At 39.9% G+C, this 15,888-nt stretch overlaps 1 protein-coding gene across 5 annotated transcripts in view; it reads right to left on the bottom strand.

Annotated features, from left to right (window-relative positions):
- The window catches only part of CDK14 (cyclin dependent kinase 14), a 3,129,234-nt gene that overhangs the window by 535,233 nt on the left and 2,578,113 nt on the right, over positions 1–15,888 (bottom strand). For all 5 annotated transcript variants that reach the window (XM_044067657.1, XM_044067661.1, XM_044067659.1 and 2 more), the window contains one exon: positions 7,120–7,259. In XM_044067657.1, coding sequence (XP_043923592.1) covers positions 7,120–7,259 — 140 coding nt within the window. The remainder of the gene's footprint in view (positions 1–7,119; positions 7,260–15,888) is intronic.

The raw sequence follows: 15,888 nt of genomic DNA, 5'->3' as shown, positions 1-15,888 counted from the left end.
TGTGCAAACATTCACCACCAAACTATACCAGCATGTAAACAACTGCACAGATGCATCTGCATTCGGCAGAAACAAGTGAAGGGAATACCACCAAAACAAATCTTCCTGGTGGAACTTAATTAAATCTACCAAATATAACTTTGAGGTAAATATAGCCACTAAATGATAATTACAAGACTTTCTTTTGTTATGTTTGTAATGTCAGGAGCAGAATGTAGCAATGTGCTGAGCTGACTGTAAGCAGTATCACCTGCAGTAAATCTGAAAAAGCTAATTTACTGGCTGACAAATTCAGCCCAAACTTTAACCTTCTCCCTCTAGCTCATACGAAATATCTCAAACCAACTCACCACCAGCTATCACACAAGATCAAGTTCTGAAAGTACTATTAAAAGCAAAAAAAAATCTGCATCAATATCCCAGGAGGTATCTTGAACAGCACGAAGCACAGTTTGTCCTTAACCATAACAACACTGTTCAACCTTAGCCTCATATGGGTTTTCTACTAAGTGAATGAAGAAAAGCAACAGTTATTGCTCTTCATACGGGAGGACCTTCCATGGACTCAGGAAGTTGCAGACCCATATGTCTGACCAGCTTCATATGGAAAGAATTCTCAGGAAATCAAGGAGTAGGGGCACAGAGAACATCCAAACTTTGGACACATCTCAGTTTAGATTTGTCAAAGGCAGGTCATGGTCCTCAAACTGTTGGACTTTTTGGAAAGGTCACCAAAGCAATGGACAAAGGTAATATGGTACACACAACCTACCCCAACCTGGTCAAGGTGTATGACACAATCCAGCATTTAGGCTTAGCAGAAAGCTTAACAAACTAGGGATTAATCCCTCATCCCCCAACAGTCTGCCAACTAACTTACAGATAGGACATAGGAGATCAAAATAGGGGAACCTACCTCCACAAAAAGCTGGGACTTCTGTTTAGCTTCTTCTTCTTCTAAAGGACTAAACTCTGTTTGCAGATGACTATAAGCTACAAGCAGTGATAAAATTACCAAAAGTCTCGGCCATCCTACAGGGAGGTTTGTCCCAAAGAAATAGCTGGTGCTAGACTCAGGCACTAAAGTTAAATTAAAATGCATTAATGTCTTCTTTGAAAATCTGACTCCTCTGAAGAACTATCACACTGACAACACACCCAGTGTTTGGAATTTCATCCACTAGTTCAAAATTTGGGAACTTATATGGACAGTGACCTAACTTTTGACTGGCATGTGCCTACAGGGATAAGCAATTCCTATATATATTGAGATGCTCATAAAGAGATTTCTTCTAGATCCAAGGATGTTGTTGTCCACCTTTAATGAGCCCTCATTCAGTCAAATATTGAGTATAAGGCACCTTTTGGCAAATACCTGTCCAGGCATATGCAACAAATGGAATGCCTGCAGAGATACCTTACAAAAAGGAAGACCAAAACAGTATTTCCCACATGGACTGCTTCAAAGCCCTATCACTGTATTGGGCCTCTTACAGACTGCTAAGAGCTGAACTGTGTCTAGCATACAAGACATCCTCGGCCCATTACTGATGGACTTCTCACCTGTAAATCAAATGATATCAAAAATACTTGATCCAGGGACCCAATCCTCTTCTGCAAAATTAACAGAATGTTTGGAAGAACAGGTATATCTCACAGAGGATCCTACTGCTCTGGAAAAGACTCGTCATCTATGTATAACAAAATGAATCTGAACTAAATCCAAGGTATCTACTGTGCTCAGCAATACATAGTTATATTTTAAGCTTGTGTTTCACTTTTTTAAATTGCATTTTGCTTAACTGCTGCTTCATTTTTGCTGTTTTTACTGCTGTGAGTGTTTTTTCTGTACTTTGGATTTCTAGTCCTTGTATATTTCATATCATAGGCTACATTCAGATTTGCTGGTATTACTTGAGCACTAAAAACAGCCATCCTACATTAAGACGGCCCTCCTGCACACTTGTGGCAGAAGTGTGTAGTCCAGGATGCATCTGAGTTGGGGATTGCTGGAAAAAGGCTATGTTTTTGGCATTCCTATTGGTTAATTTGTGAAAAAACTTTAAATTCACTTGTGTTTAAGCCCCACGTTTGTATGTAGTTGCGCACCGAACTGCGGGTTTAACACTGCCATGTACTGATGCAAACAGTTAGAAATACAATTTTCCCTTAATATCTATCTGACAGAGAACCCTCCTTAGCTCCACTGCCTCTCTGTGTGCAATGCAGTTGTACACTGCTACCTAGCGAGCAACTCAGTTGCACATTCTGAGGCATTGCCCAGTCTTCCACGCTTAGTCCTCCACAGAACAGCTGCCTTTGTTAGTCTCACAAGCAAACCCTGATTTATCTAGCCCATCCCCACTAGTTACTACAATAATGAATGGTTTCCCACCATTTCTTCAGCCAACCTGATTGACATGGGCATCTTGAGGCAATATAGTGATTGCATCATCTATACTGACAGCCACTTGCAATCCTAATGCAAACAAACACAGCATTTGAGAGATGTAACTACACCACGAAATTAGAAGAAGTCCTATCCCATAACAATATGCAAGACATACAAGTTGTCAGCACACACAATTCCCCTGTCACACAAGATAAGGTCAAGACACATAAACCCACATATGGTGAGGTACTCAATAAGAGCCTGCCAAAAGACCAGAGACCTCCCAAGCACAAACAACATGTACATACTGGTACATGAACAGAATCCACCACTACACATAACACCAAACTTATCAGTGTCTCAGTAATTAAGCCCCTAAGGCAAAATAACTCAAAAACTAATGTTCTGGTCATAGGTGAGTGAGTCAATAGTGAGACTCACATATGTCCCCCTCATCAGGTTGAACAAGTTGAAGGTCATGGTCAGCTGCCTGTCAGATGCCAGAATCTGCCAAATCACACACACTCAAGTCGCTCAGCAACAAGAACCGTTATGACTCTGTCAGAGTACATGTTGGTGTGACTGACTTGAGTTGCACCTCTCTAGACTATAGGAAGATAGACATGACTGAATTCTCAGATTGTTTCCCCCGGGAAGGTATGTTCCTAGCCCTAAGCAGCATTCTACCTTCACCTAGGATGATGCCACAATACAGACAAAAAATTATTGATTTCAATAATTGGCTTAGCTTCTGGTGTCACTCCTGGGAGATCCGGTATCTTTCTGCCTGGGAAGACATGGTCGACAGTCTACACTGCTTTGCCTGAGATGGCCTTCACATTTCTCTTCAAGGCTTTCAGATACTGGCAAAGACACTTGCTTCCTCATAGTCCCTTTTTTAAGCAATGTCCAAAAACAAAACTTCTGATGTAAAGAAATCTACTAAAGACCACTAAGACTATGACTCAGGGTCATGCTGCTTAATGCTAGGAGCTTAAACAGTAAACTACACTCCCTGGAAGCACTTCTCATCTAGGAAGATGCTGATGTTTGTGCAGTCACTGAAACTTGGTTAGAGGCTACAATGCATTTCACACATTCAGACCCCAAAACAAGCATGAAAGAACCAGAGGTGGAGGCGCATCCATCTTTATTAAATCCAAATACACCTTGAGACTTGTGAAACAGTACAACTGTCTTGAACTACTCTAGGTCCAATTAACTATACACAAAATATTCTACCACATCGTTGCTAGCTACAGGTCCCCTACCATGAACCACGAAAAGCACACCGCCTACATGGACTTGCTAGAGTCACTCAGTATACAGCCCAACACCTTGGTCATGGGAGATTTCTACTATTCTTCCATCATTTGGATGACTTACATGAGCACAAACATGATTGTTACAAGGTTCCTGGACTTTGTTAACTTAAATGCCCTGGAAGTTTTGGTCTGCACCCCCCCCCCCCACAAGGGACCCAAATGTCCTGGACATAGTGCTCACCAACATGGGGGGGGGGGGGTAACTGCACTACTGTGCTGCCCTCCCTGGTAAGGTCGGACCATAAATCTGTTTTGTTTGAAGTAAAGATCAAACCTGACACTCCCACAGATGTAAAGAAACTGAAACATTTCTCCAAAGCAAACTACTGTCTACTAAGCGATGGTATGAAAAGTTCCAAAGCCCCTGTCAACATAGCCAGCAATGACTCCTATGCAGAGAAATACACAAATGTCCTATACAGCCACTTAAACAAAAGCATTGACTCAGCTGTACCCAACAGGAACAAAACCAGATCTTCACGAAAAAGCAAGCCACCCTGGTAGACTGTAAGTATAAATAAGCTATACAACGAAAGAAAATGATATCTAAGAACAGGAGGGAAGAATACCCTACACAGCTTTAACATGCAAATCAGATAACTTTTTAAGTGCTCTAAGGCTAGCTACAAGTCTAAATTAGCATCTCTACAGACAAATCATAAGGCATACTCTATCTACATTTGAAACCTAAAAGGGAATGCCCAGCTGTTTTCTGAGCTCATAGTAGATGGTACCACTCAAGCTAAACCTTAGGAAATTGCCAGCCTGCTAGACAACAGATTTGGCAATAACTTCACTCTCCTGCCCCACCAAGCATACCCCAAAGCATTCTTGACACAAGTCCTCTACTGAGTACCTCCAAAGAACAGGTCATACAAGCACTCTCCAAGGCCAAAACATGACCTCTGTGGGACCAGAAAACATCCCAGGCTGCTTAAACAATCTAGAACAAGACCTAGCAGAACCACTCAGCAGTCTCTTTACTGGCTTTGTCCTGGCAGAGTGGAGAAGAGCAACAGTAATCCCCTTGCACAAAGGGAGTCCTTCAACTGACCATCAAATGACCCTGGGAACTATCAACCCATAAGCCTAACCAGTCTTATCTGCAAAGTCATCGAAAGAATCATCATGGACCTTTTCCACAAGGACATAAGCAACCTTTAAACCCTTGACCCAACCCAGTTTGGTTTTGTCAAGGGTAGATGTTGCTTATTAAACCTAGTGGAATTCTTTGAGAATGTAACCAAATCCTGGATGACAGCAAAAACGGCAATACCCATTCAATTATTATATAGAAACTCTCCCAGCTGAGGATTAACCCATACATTACTAGATGGGTAGCAAACTGGCTCACTGACAGAACTCACATTGTCAAAGTTGGGGAGTCCACCTCCACCAGTAGAACAGTTACCAGTGGGATACCACAAGGATCTGTGCTGGGCCCTCTACTGTTTGGAATCTATTCCTCTGATGTCCAGTCAAAGGTAGATGGCCGGTGGCTTACCAAGTCTGCAGATGACTGTAAACTGGGTGCAGTCATGGAGTCCCCCAATGATGTTAACATATTACAGAAAGGGCTGACACAGACAAATGATTGGTACCAAACTCATGGACTGAAACTTAATACAAAAAAATGTCTCATTATCCACTTTGGCAAAGAAGTATCCCCTGCTAATTATGATAGAGAGAGCACCCCTCTAAGCTCAGACTCATTGGTGTGAGACTTGGAAACACAGGTTGATAGCAATCTAAACTTTAATCACAAGTGTCTGTAGTGATAAGAAAAGTGTTCTACACTGGGCATCTCATAAATAAGGGCATCACATCCAAGACTAAGGAGGTTATAACTCCATTGTACTTGACCCTTATCAGACCACTAATGGAGTACAATCCTCCCTTCTGTATGTACCTCACCAGACACCTGCAGCAACTGGAGAGACCACAGAGGTTTCTAACCAAGAGAATCCAGGCCCTTCAAAACATGACATATATGGAAAGACTGAAAGCCCTGTCACTGTACTCTGTATTGTACAGGCTGCTGACAAGCAGCCTGTTCCTGGCCTACAGAGCAGTCTCAGACCTGCCCTAATGGAAATGCTGCACATCTGCAAATCAAATGGGACAAGAGTAACCCGCTCCAGGGATCTCAACATAGCCTGTGACATTAAAAGAACATGCTGGAGAGACAGATATATCTCCTAGTGATTGGCACTTCATTGGAATAAGCTTCCACTCCATGTGAAGCAGAGCTCCTCAATGACCTTATTCAAGCATAACCTTGACAACTGGATTGGTGACCATAAATTTACCCTAGGGGAGGCACCTACGTCCCTCATGGACAGGGGCAGTTGGTGCTGATCACAGAATCACTCTGCTAACAACAACCATCTAAATATGGTCAATAAGGGTACTTGGGTTACTACAAAGCTAGGCTTGTAAAGGCCCAAGAGCCATTAGCCTAGTAACCTCCTATGAACCTTATCCCTGGCCACATTCAAACAATGTGGATCCAATGATGGGAAATAGGAAATTTACCCTAAGACTTTCCCTGTACTTCTAATGGACAGAGGAAGCTCATAAATGCTTTATCCCAAAGTGGGGGTCCCCTACAAAATCTATGTTTTGATCTAGTAATTATCACTAGAGTAATACATATATATCTTGGAAAGGGCTAGATGAGTTTAAACTCCAATGGGACAGGTTAATTTTAAACACAAAATAGGATAACTTGCTAGACTTATAACATTTGCAGTAGCGTTGTCGCCTCACAGTAAGACGTTGTCTTGTTCGATTCTTAGCTAAAGCGTCTTCTGTGTGGAGACATGCGTGAATGGGTGTACCTTCGTTGAAGGTTGTGCGTCAGACCTGGCAAGTTGGTACGTAAAAATCTACTGCCAATCATTAGCGGACCGGAGTTCCGCTGTGGTGACCCCTAACCAGGAAAAGCCAAAAGATACAACAACAACAACATTTGCAAGATTAATGAAATGAAGCAGTACTGTTTAAATGATGTGCAATTTGTATTTGTTTCACTGCAATGTATTAACATTAATGCAAAATTGGGTTGTGGTGACCAGTCCATTCTATCTAAATTTTGGCATTTTTTTACTTGTAGATATCACAAAAAGAACTACTAGTTTGTGAACTTCTGAGAGGTACCCCTGTATTAGAATTCTTGTGCAAAACAAGAAGTAAAAACAAAAGCAATGGAGATGAAGCTTTATTCCCTCAGAATGAAATGTTGTGGATATGAAATTCTATTTCTTTCAGATAATAATAATACTGATGTTGTTAACAGTAAAACTAAGCAAATAAGTAAATAAAATATTGCCCAGGAATCTCACAAAGATTGTCAGTTTACTGGAGTATGAGCGGCAGTTTTAAATGAAGTCATATACTTACTGTCACTTAGCTCCCAGAGCCGAGGGGGAAGATCACTGAAGAAGTCATGGCTCAGAGCTGCCTGGGCTGACAGTCTGTTTTTCGGGAAGCACTGTAAAAGTTTGGAAGCCAGATCTTCAGCAAAATCAACATACGCTAATCTGAAAAAAAGAAGCAAATTGATTTATTAAGCATGAGAAAATATGGACAGTTTGTACCAGAAAGTACAAAATGTTAATTAGGTAAATGCTGTAAAGTCAGTGTATGTGTCTTGATGTTCTTATGATTTAAAGGAAAACATCAGAAGCATAATTTGCATTACACTTTGTGAGTGTCTGATCTGAAATGGTACTGTAAGTCATTTATGACCTCACTCAAGCTCATGCCTAATAAACATTGTAGAGTCATACTGCCTCCGAGAGAGAAAGATAGAGAATGAGGTACTTTGGAAAAGTTATTTTTGAAATTTATAGCTAAAATCCCTTGGCTAGATTTTTTTTTTCCTCTATTCAAAAAGTAGCACATTAAGCACTCTCTGTTTCTAAGTCTGTTTTAATTTAGCATTAATATACTGTACCATGCATGTTAACCCTGCTATAGTCCTAAGTCTATTTTACTTTGTCATTACTACACTCTACTGTGTCTGAGGTACTGCCTTACTGCAGTAATCCAATGTCCGCATTATTTGGCATTAGTATACTATACTGTGTACCTTAAGTACTGCCTTACTGCTGTAATCCTATGTCTGCATTATTTATCATTAGAATACTGTAATGTGCATCTTAGATACTGCCTTACATCTCCTGTACTCCTGTGTCTGCTTTATCTTTCCTATACCATAGTGTCTACTCTTGTTCTGATATTGTGTACTGTATTGTATCACTCTGCACTGTACTTCACTGTGTGTTGCTTTATTTGAGGTATCCAGAATGGCAGTGTCACTGCATTAGTATCATGCATTGTGCATATCAAATAGTAGAACTGCATTACTGAACTGTATGCTTGCATTACTGTACTGTTCTGAGTTACCCAAGCATGGTATACTGTGCAGTTCTTGTCTTCATTACTATATTATTCTGCTTTAAATGAGACATCTGTGACAGCACATTAATCTTTAGTTATGTTATTCCCCTTTATATATAATTTGGCATACCATATTTCCATTTTGTTTACTGTGCATTCCTAGCCTGCTTGTTTTATCAGTGCCTGTATTGTTAAAGCACTCTGGTATACAGTACTGTCTCTTAACCCTACCTTACTTGTGGCCTCCCTTCCAGCACTGTGCTCTTATGAGTATTAATATATTGTAATGTATTGTTTTTAAGCCTGTTTGTTTGGCCCCAATGTCTGCATTGTTGAACCACTACTGAATATACCATATTTTAAGCCTACATAATTTGTGACATCTGTGTCAGCACTGTGTTTTTATTCACATTAACACACTGTACTGTATTATCCAATCTGCTTATTTGTGGCTTCGGTCCCAACATTATATTCTAACTGCCCTTTTGTTGGTCCTCTTCCCCAGCTTGCATGTTGTCTGCAGCACAATTTCTTTGTAATGCACTAGTGCAGTAATGCTATAAGTGTTGCATCTTACATAACATAGTAGTATTAAATACAGGTTCCATACTAATTAAATCTATTTATCCATTTATTGACATGTGATTAGAATGAAAGTCTGACTGGATAAGTGTCCATTTTCAGAGGAGACCAAGGGAGAAACATGCTCCAAAGTATTACAAAACTATTTTGAAAACAATCATTTTACAAGCTTCCAAAATAATACAAAATAATACAAAAACATCTACAGTTTAAATAAATATACCAAATTAGACATAATGGGACAATACTGGTTAAAAAAAGCTACAATTTAACATTTTAGCCAGTTTTTAGAAGTTAAAGGTAAGTTAGTATATAATACATACAGGAACTGCAATATGAAATGAGAAAAAAACAGAGTTATGGCATATTTAAATAGTTGGGGAGAGAAATTGATAGAAGTCAGGAAGTGAGTGAAGAAGTGGGAGTAAGGATGTGTAAGGTATGAATAGATACTTTTTCATATTTAGGGATATAGTTTATCCTGGGGCTGAGTAAGAACAGAGACAGATTTTGGCAAAGAAGTATTTCAGAATGATTTTAAAGGTTGGGAGGGAGGGAGGCTATTGACCTGGTGGATACATGTAAGGAGTTCCAGGTCTTAGCAACATGGTACAAGTACAGACCATGTTGCTAATGTCTGGAACTCCTTAGCAACATGGTACAAGTATGGACCATGGCCACAGATTTAATAGGTTTGTGGACAGACAAGGCATTTTGGTCATTGGCTCATAATGACCGACTGGGAACATAGTTCTTTAGATTGTTATTTAGTGCTGGACAAGCAGATGGATGCTAGATAATTGTATAGGTGGTGAGAAGCTGTATATATGTTAGTTGATAGGGTCGTTCCAACACATTTAGGCTTTTTAGTGTTATACAATGTTGGGTTATGAAAAAGATGTTTGCTATAAATTAAGCCACTTTATTAAAGAATTGTTCAAGTTTTGTTTTTGTGATGCCTGGAAGTTAGTATGGATGGCAGAACATAAATTAATGAGGAGACAGGGTAAGTAGTTTCAAGTGTAGTTTTAGTTGAGGTGATGAGAAAGTTTTTGGCTCTATAAAGCACCTCTAGTTTTTGGTGATTTTTTTACGCAATTTTGTATAAGTAGGTCGAATTTAAGATTATCATCTACGATCATCCCTAATAATTTGCTATGAAAAGTGACTTCAATGGCTGCATTACTAAGAGACAGGAGTTTAAGTTTTGTTTTTTCATGAGAGGATTTGGGTGAAAAAAATTTTTTTTTGAGGTGTTGAACATGAGTTGTGAGTTACAAGGAAATGTTTCAATGACTGTTAAAGCATCCAGAGTAATTGTTTGGAGATGCACCAGATTGTCTGATGTGCATATCAGTGTGGTGTTACCTGTGTATTGTATTAGGGAGGCTTGTTGTGTAGATATATAGAGGGTGTTGGTGAGAATGTTAAAGAGGAAGGGATGAAGGATAGAGCCTTGAAGTACACTGGTGGTGATTGGGAGGTATGGAGAGAGAGTGGGGTGCCATATTACTGACAGATACCTATTGGACAGGTAGATTTTGATCCATAGAAATGTGGGTTGAGCTACCTAGTAAGGACATTTGAAGTAGAACTTTGCTGCGACAAACTATGTTAAAGGCTTTAAACAAGTCTAAGAACAAAGAGGAGACTAGTTTGCAAACATGTTTTATTGGCAGTATTTATAAGGGTTATAAGTGCACTGTTAGAAATATGGGAGGGACAGGATCCATGTTGTGTGGGGGATAGGAGTTCTTCCTGCATGAGATACCTTAGAAATTGTTTATGAATAAGCATTTAGAGACGGGAGATAAGACTGCAACTAATCTAAAGTTAGTGATGTGTGTTGAATTTCTTCCTTTGTGTGGAGAGATATTCTTTTTTTCCAGAGAGAGAGAGAGGGACAGTGGGACTCCTGGAATGACCTATTTATAAGTATTGAGACAGGGTAGACAATGCTATCAGTCGCTATTTTAATGTACTGCCTTGGAAGGTCATCAGCTGAAGTAGGGCATGGTTTGAGTTTGTTTAAGAATAGTCTATATAGGATGTGAGTACAGTTTTGATGGTGAAAGTGGATGCAAGTTATATATGGCTACTGGGCAGGATTAGGATTAGATGTTGGGAATCTTTGGTTAGGGATGCTTTGCTAGCTTTGAAATAAGAGTTGAACAGTATTGCAGTTTCAAGTGGTGAGTTATTGGGACAGGGGTTAGGGTGGAATTTTTCATTAGGCTGTAAGATTTCTTTAATGATTGACCAGAATTTTTTAGGGTTGTGCTTATTATTGTTCTGAATTTTGTTTTAATGTAGTTTTTTTTCTTCATTTGTTTTACTTTTAGTACAGTTCATAGGTAGGTACTAGGCTATTGGCCCTAGGGCCTATATAAGCCTTGCCAAACAGTACCCTGGCTTTTGCCACCCAAGAAAATTATTTTCCTGTGTCCATGTCAAGCAGAGCCACAGAAGTGATCCCCGGGGTGAATTTCCTATCTCCCATCCAATCATCAAGATTTTTCTTGAGTGCTAATGAGGAGCTTTGTTTGATATAGATAGGTAGTTTGTTCCAGAGTATGGGAAGTCTCTGGGACAGGACTCTATACCTCAGGCATGTTCTGTTTATTGTGGTGATAAGGTTTAGGTCCCTAGAGCGTGTAGCTCGGAGGGATTGAGATTTCTTTAAGTGGAGCATGTCCAACAGCTCTGGGTTTGACATAGCTTTGTATATTAAGCAGAGATGGGCTCTGAGTAGGAGATATGCGACAGAGTAAAGCTGGAGTTTTTTGAGACGGTCTGTGTAGGGCATCTGTTTGAGGCTGGTAATCCTCTTTGTGAGGTATTTCTGCAGCCTTTCCAGTTGTTGTAGATATCTTGTGAGGCACATACCAAAAGGGGCGTTGTACTCTATAATGGGTCTAATGAGTGATGAGTAGAGGGGGACAATGACCTCTTTTTTCCTGAATGAGAAACCTTTTGTGATGAGGTGTGCCACATAGAAGGATTTTCTGACTATTGTGGCGATGTGATTATCAAAGGAGAGACTACTGTTCACCTGTGTCCCAAGGTCTTTTATCACACTTTTGTTGTTAAGTAGATTACCACCTATGTGGTAGTTCATGGGTACAGAGTTTTTACCAAAAGGGATGACAATGCACTTTTTGGCATTGAGCTTGAGGCCATGGCTTTGACACCAGGCATCTGCCTCAGTGAGTCCCTTTTGTAGGGTGCCCGCATTGTTAGGAGTTTTGATTATGGCTCCTAGTTTGCAGTCATCTGTGAACTTTGTTAGCCAAAGACCTTCTGTGTTAGCCTGTACTTCAGAGAAGTAGATACCAAACAGGAGAGGACCCAGGACTGAACCCTGTGGTACTCCACTTGTCACTGGTCTGAAGTTAGATTTAGAGTCTGCTACTTTCACAGTGTGGGTTCTGTCAATGAGCCAGTTTGTAACTCATCTTGTGACAGGGATTTATACCTAGTTTAGTGGGTTTATCTATAATTACAGAGTGGGGAATGGTGTCAAAAGCCTTGGCAAGATCTAGATAGGCTGTGTGAACAACCTTACCCTCATCTACGGCTTTGCTGACTACTTCAAAGAAGTCTACCAGGTTTAGGAGACATGATCTGCCTTTTACAAACCCGAACTGGGTAGGGTCCAGAGTTTGGAGCATTCTGATGTTTTTTAGATACTGTGAAGTTTATTATTTTTGCCGTTCATTCCACACTTTTCTCTTCTATCCTGCATTAACATTCTACTCTTTCTGGAGATCTACATCACATTATTTGTCTTTAGTCTCTTCCTTCTAGAAGCTGCAAGGCTATTTAGGATATTTAGGAAAGTTGTACTGAATTAATTTACAGCATCATCTAAGGGGAGGACTTTTATGGTTTTCCAGGTAAGAGATGATAGGGTAGAAATTCATTTTTCTGTGTTAAACATGGACAAGTTGCATGCTGATTTATAAACGTGGTTTAAGTGGATATGTGAGATATCTCGTTGTATAGCTCTGGAGGTGGTCACTGAGAGAATCTGACATTGTATCTGTGATGATGAATTTACTAGGGTCTGATGCTATCCAGTATCCCGTCTAATAGGGAGTTTGATGTCTGTCTGTAATGTGTGTGGAGCTATCAGTTAGCTGTCAGAAACCATATAAGTTCATATTGGGTGTAGGGGAGTTGAGGTTATGTCTAACCAATTAATACTGACATCACCTGGTAGTATATTTTTGAGACATTATTATGGATATCTAATGTAGGATATCTTCAGGTGTAGCTGTATTATCACCAGGAGGGATGCAAAGGACAGTAAAACATATTTATTTATATATTTTTTTATTTTCAGGAAAGTAATAAGAAGCTCTGCTGAACCGAATTTTGAGATTAGATTGTTGTAGATGGAAATGTGACAGTTGTTTGGAAATATTAAGGCAATTTTACCACTCTTCCTCTTTATACAGTCATCATGGATAATAATATACCTAGAAGGTGGAATGTAATTTAGCAGTTGTGATTATAGGTTTAAGCCAAGTTGCATTTATAGCTAGAGTATCGGGTAATCCAGGCATTTAGTTCAGTAGTTTCATTTCTTATGCTTATAATATTTGTGGTGGCAAAACTTAGATTACTGGAGTGAGGAGCTGACCATTGCAGTGTTAGAGTAGCATTGTCTTTATGGTTTTTGTGATAAGGTGGATTTTAGTGTACTGGGTATTAAGCGATTTTTTTTTTGGAGAGTATTTTTTCACTTAATTTTACTTTGATTTGAGTTAAAATGAAGTTAATCAATCTACATTTGGGGTAAAGCTTGAGATGCTTCATTAAATAGGTTTGGTGCAATCAGTTATTACAGAGAGAAATCGGTTTATAATTGGTACAGAGCAGTTAACAAGGAGGTACAAAGTAGAACAGGTTTTCTTTCATTTACTGAGTACAAAAACCAGGAAGCTAGGGAGACCATGTAACTGGCATAGACTGTAAAAAAGTGATTATAGCCCCACAGTACTCTTCCCTCATTAGGCCAATAATAGAGTACAATGTTCTCTTTGGTATGTTCTTTTCCAAACATCTGCAGCAACTAGAGAGAGCAGAAAGGTTCCTTATAAAGAAAATTCATGGTCTTCAAGAGCTATCTTATGTGGACACACTGAAATCATTGTCACTTTACCCTGCATCGCACAGACTGCTCAGAGGCAAACTGTGCCTTGCATACAGAGCAATCTCTGATCCAGCTTTAATGGAAATGCTCCACATTCGCAAGTCAACTGGTGCATGGGTCAGTTGCTCAAAGGACCTTAACCTGGTATGCGATATCAACATAACCTGCTGGAATGACCGATTTGTCTCACAGAGGTTGCCCCACATTTGGAACCAGCTTCCTATTCAAGTTAAACAAAGCCTTTCATTAGCCTATTTAAGTGTAATTTGGATGATTGGATGGGTAACTGGAAATTCACCCAGGGTTTCCACCTGTGTCCCTCTTGGACAGGGGCCAATAGGTGCTGATTTTAGTGTCTGTTTGAAACAGACACCCTTGGAAACACAGGTTGAACTTGGCTAGGCTTTTAAGGGTCCTGGAGCTATTAGCCTACTAACCCCCTATGATCCTATGACCCTACTCTATTGTTGAAGAGAAAGGACAGTGTCCAACTTAGTAAGTAGTCTCCTAGGGTGGATGTCACAGCCCCTTTCCAGCACAGGGCAGGCACATATTTACCTAGTTTAAGTTAATACACTGTAAATATCTTCGTGTTAAACTTACTTACATTCCACAATGACAATTGTCTCACTCAAAACCTTTGCAGAAGTGGCCCTGATGGCAGAGATGCTACAGGTTCGAAGTCAGGGATGAAAATAGTGACAACATACTCTGAAAGGAAAGAAAAGAGACAAACCCTACATAAATGAAATATTATATGGAGGTAATAACATTAAAATTTAGTCCTAGATGTGTAGGAAGGACCACAGTGGGTCAGATCAAGAGAATGTGGGCTACTGTCAGAGTAGACGGACATAAGAAAGTTTATGAATGTAGATTAAAAATATGTGTAGCAGGAGGTATACTGATAAAGAACCACAGTAATACAGTGTATACAGCTGCAAAGAGCAAATTACCAGAACATAACACTATACTAATAAGCACAATATAAAACTGTGCCCTGACAACCATGCAACCAAATCTAGCCTCTCTGCCTCAGATTACTGCTACCATAAGGCCACAGTGTGCCTTTACTTTGTTACCAGCCTTCTATCACTAGGACTATGAGGCAGTGTACCTTATTATTGGACGGCGCAGTGGTGCAGCAGTAGCGTTGTTGCCTCAAAGCAAGAGGTTCTCCAGTTCGATTCTTGGCTGGGGTGCCTTCTGTGTGGTGTCTGCATCTCCTCCCTGTGTTCGAATGGGTTTCCTCCGGGTGGTCTGATTTCCTCCCACAATTCAAAGACATGCGTCTGGAGTGTTTCTCCCTGGGCCTCCACTGAAATTGGCTTCGCTTCAAGTTGGACTTTCCCGGTAAACAAATGTTAAATAAATAAATAAAAGAAATAAATTATTAATAACCTGTTACTGCTTCCAAATATAAAATCCACCAGTAAGATATGTAAATACCTACTCAAGGCAGAGGCTAGCCTCTGACATAACATGATTACGTGGCTGTCAGGACAGAGCATACATCTGCCCCACTGGACTCCAGCTTTAACTGTAACCCCACAAATGCTGAGGAACAGACTTCAGCCACATGTTCACACCTTATCCACATTATGAATACCTGCATTTATTACCTCTTCCAAAAACAATAATCATCAGAACTAGATGCCTAAATCCTTAAAGATAACACAGGATGTTGACATTGATGACAATTTTAGTTATTGTTGACTCAGCTGTCAGACATATTGGCATACCAGTAAAAATGCTGAGCAAAGATAGAAAGTATAGTTGTGTAAAATGTTACCATAACGATATATGCCCTTCTTTACACTGTTGCATTATTCCTAGCATAAGAGATTCTCCGCCAAGGGCAGCTCAACTTCCGGACAGTATACCAAAGCCCTTTACTATTTAAGGTATGTCGTACATCGCACGTATGCTCTTCACAAACATAGGGCATAAAAGTGACATCTGGACATACCATCCTCAGAACAGAATGCCCCAGTTGGAATGTCAGCCTAAGGAAAAGAAAGAGGTTA

This window comes from Protopterus annectens, chromosome 3.part1 (genome assembly GCF_019279795.1).
Source record: "Protopterus annectens isolate FY-2018-M chromosome 3.part1, PAN1.0, whole genome shotgun sequence".
Lineage (NCBI taxonomy): Eukaryota > Metazoa > Chordata > Ceratodontiformes > Protopteridae > Protopterus > Protopterus annectens.
Note: the sequence above shows the minus strand (reverse complement) of the source record. Positions and strands in the feature narration are given on the sequence as shown.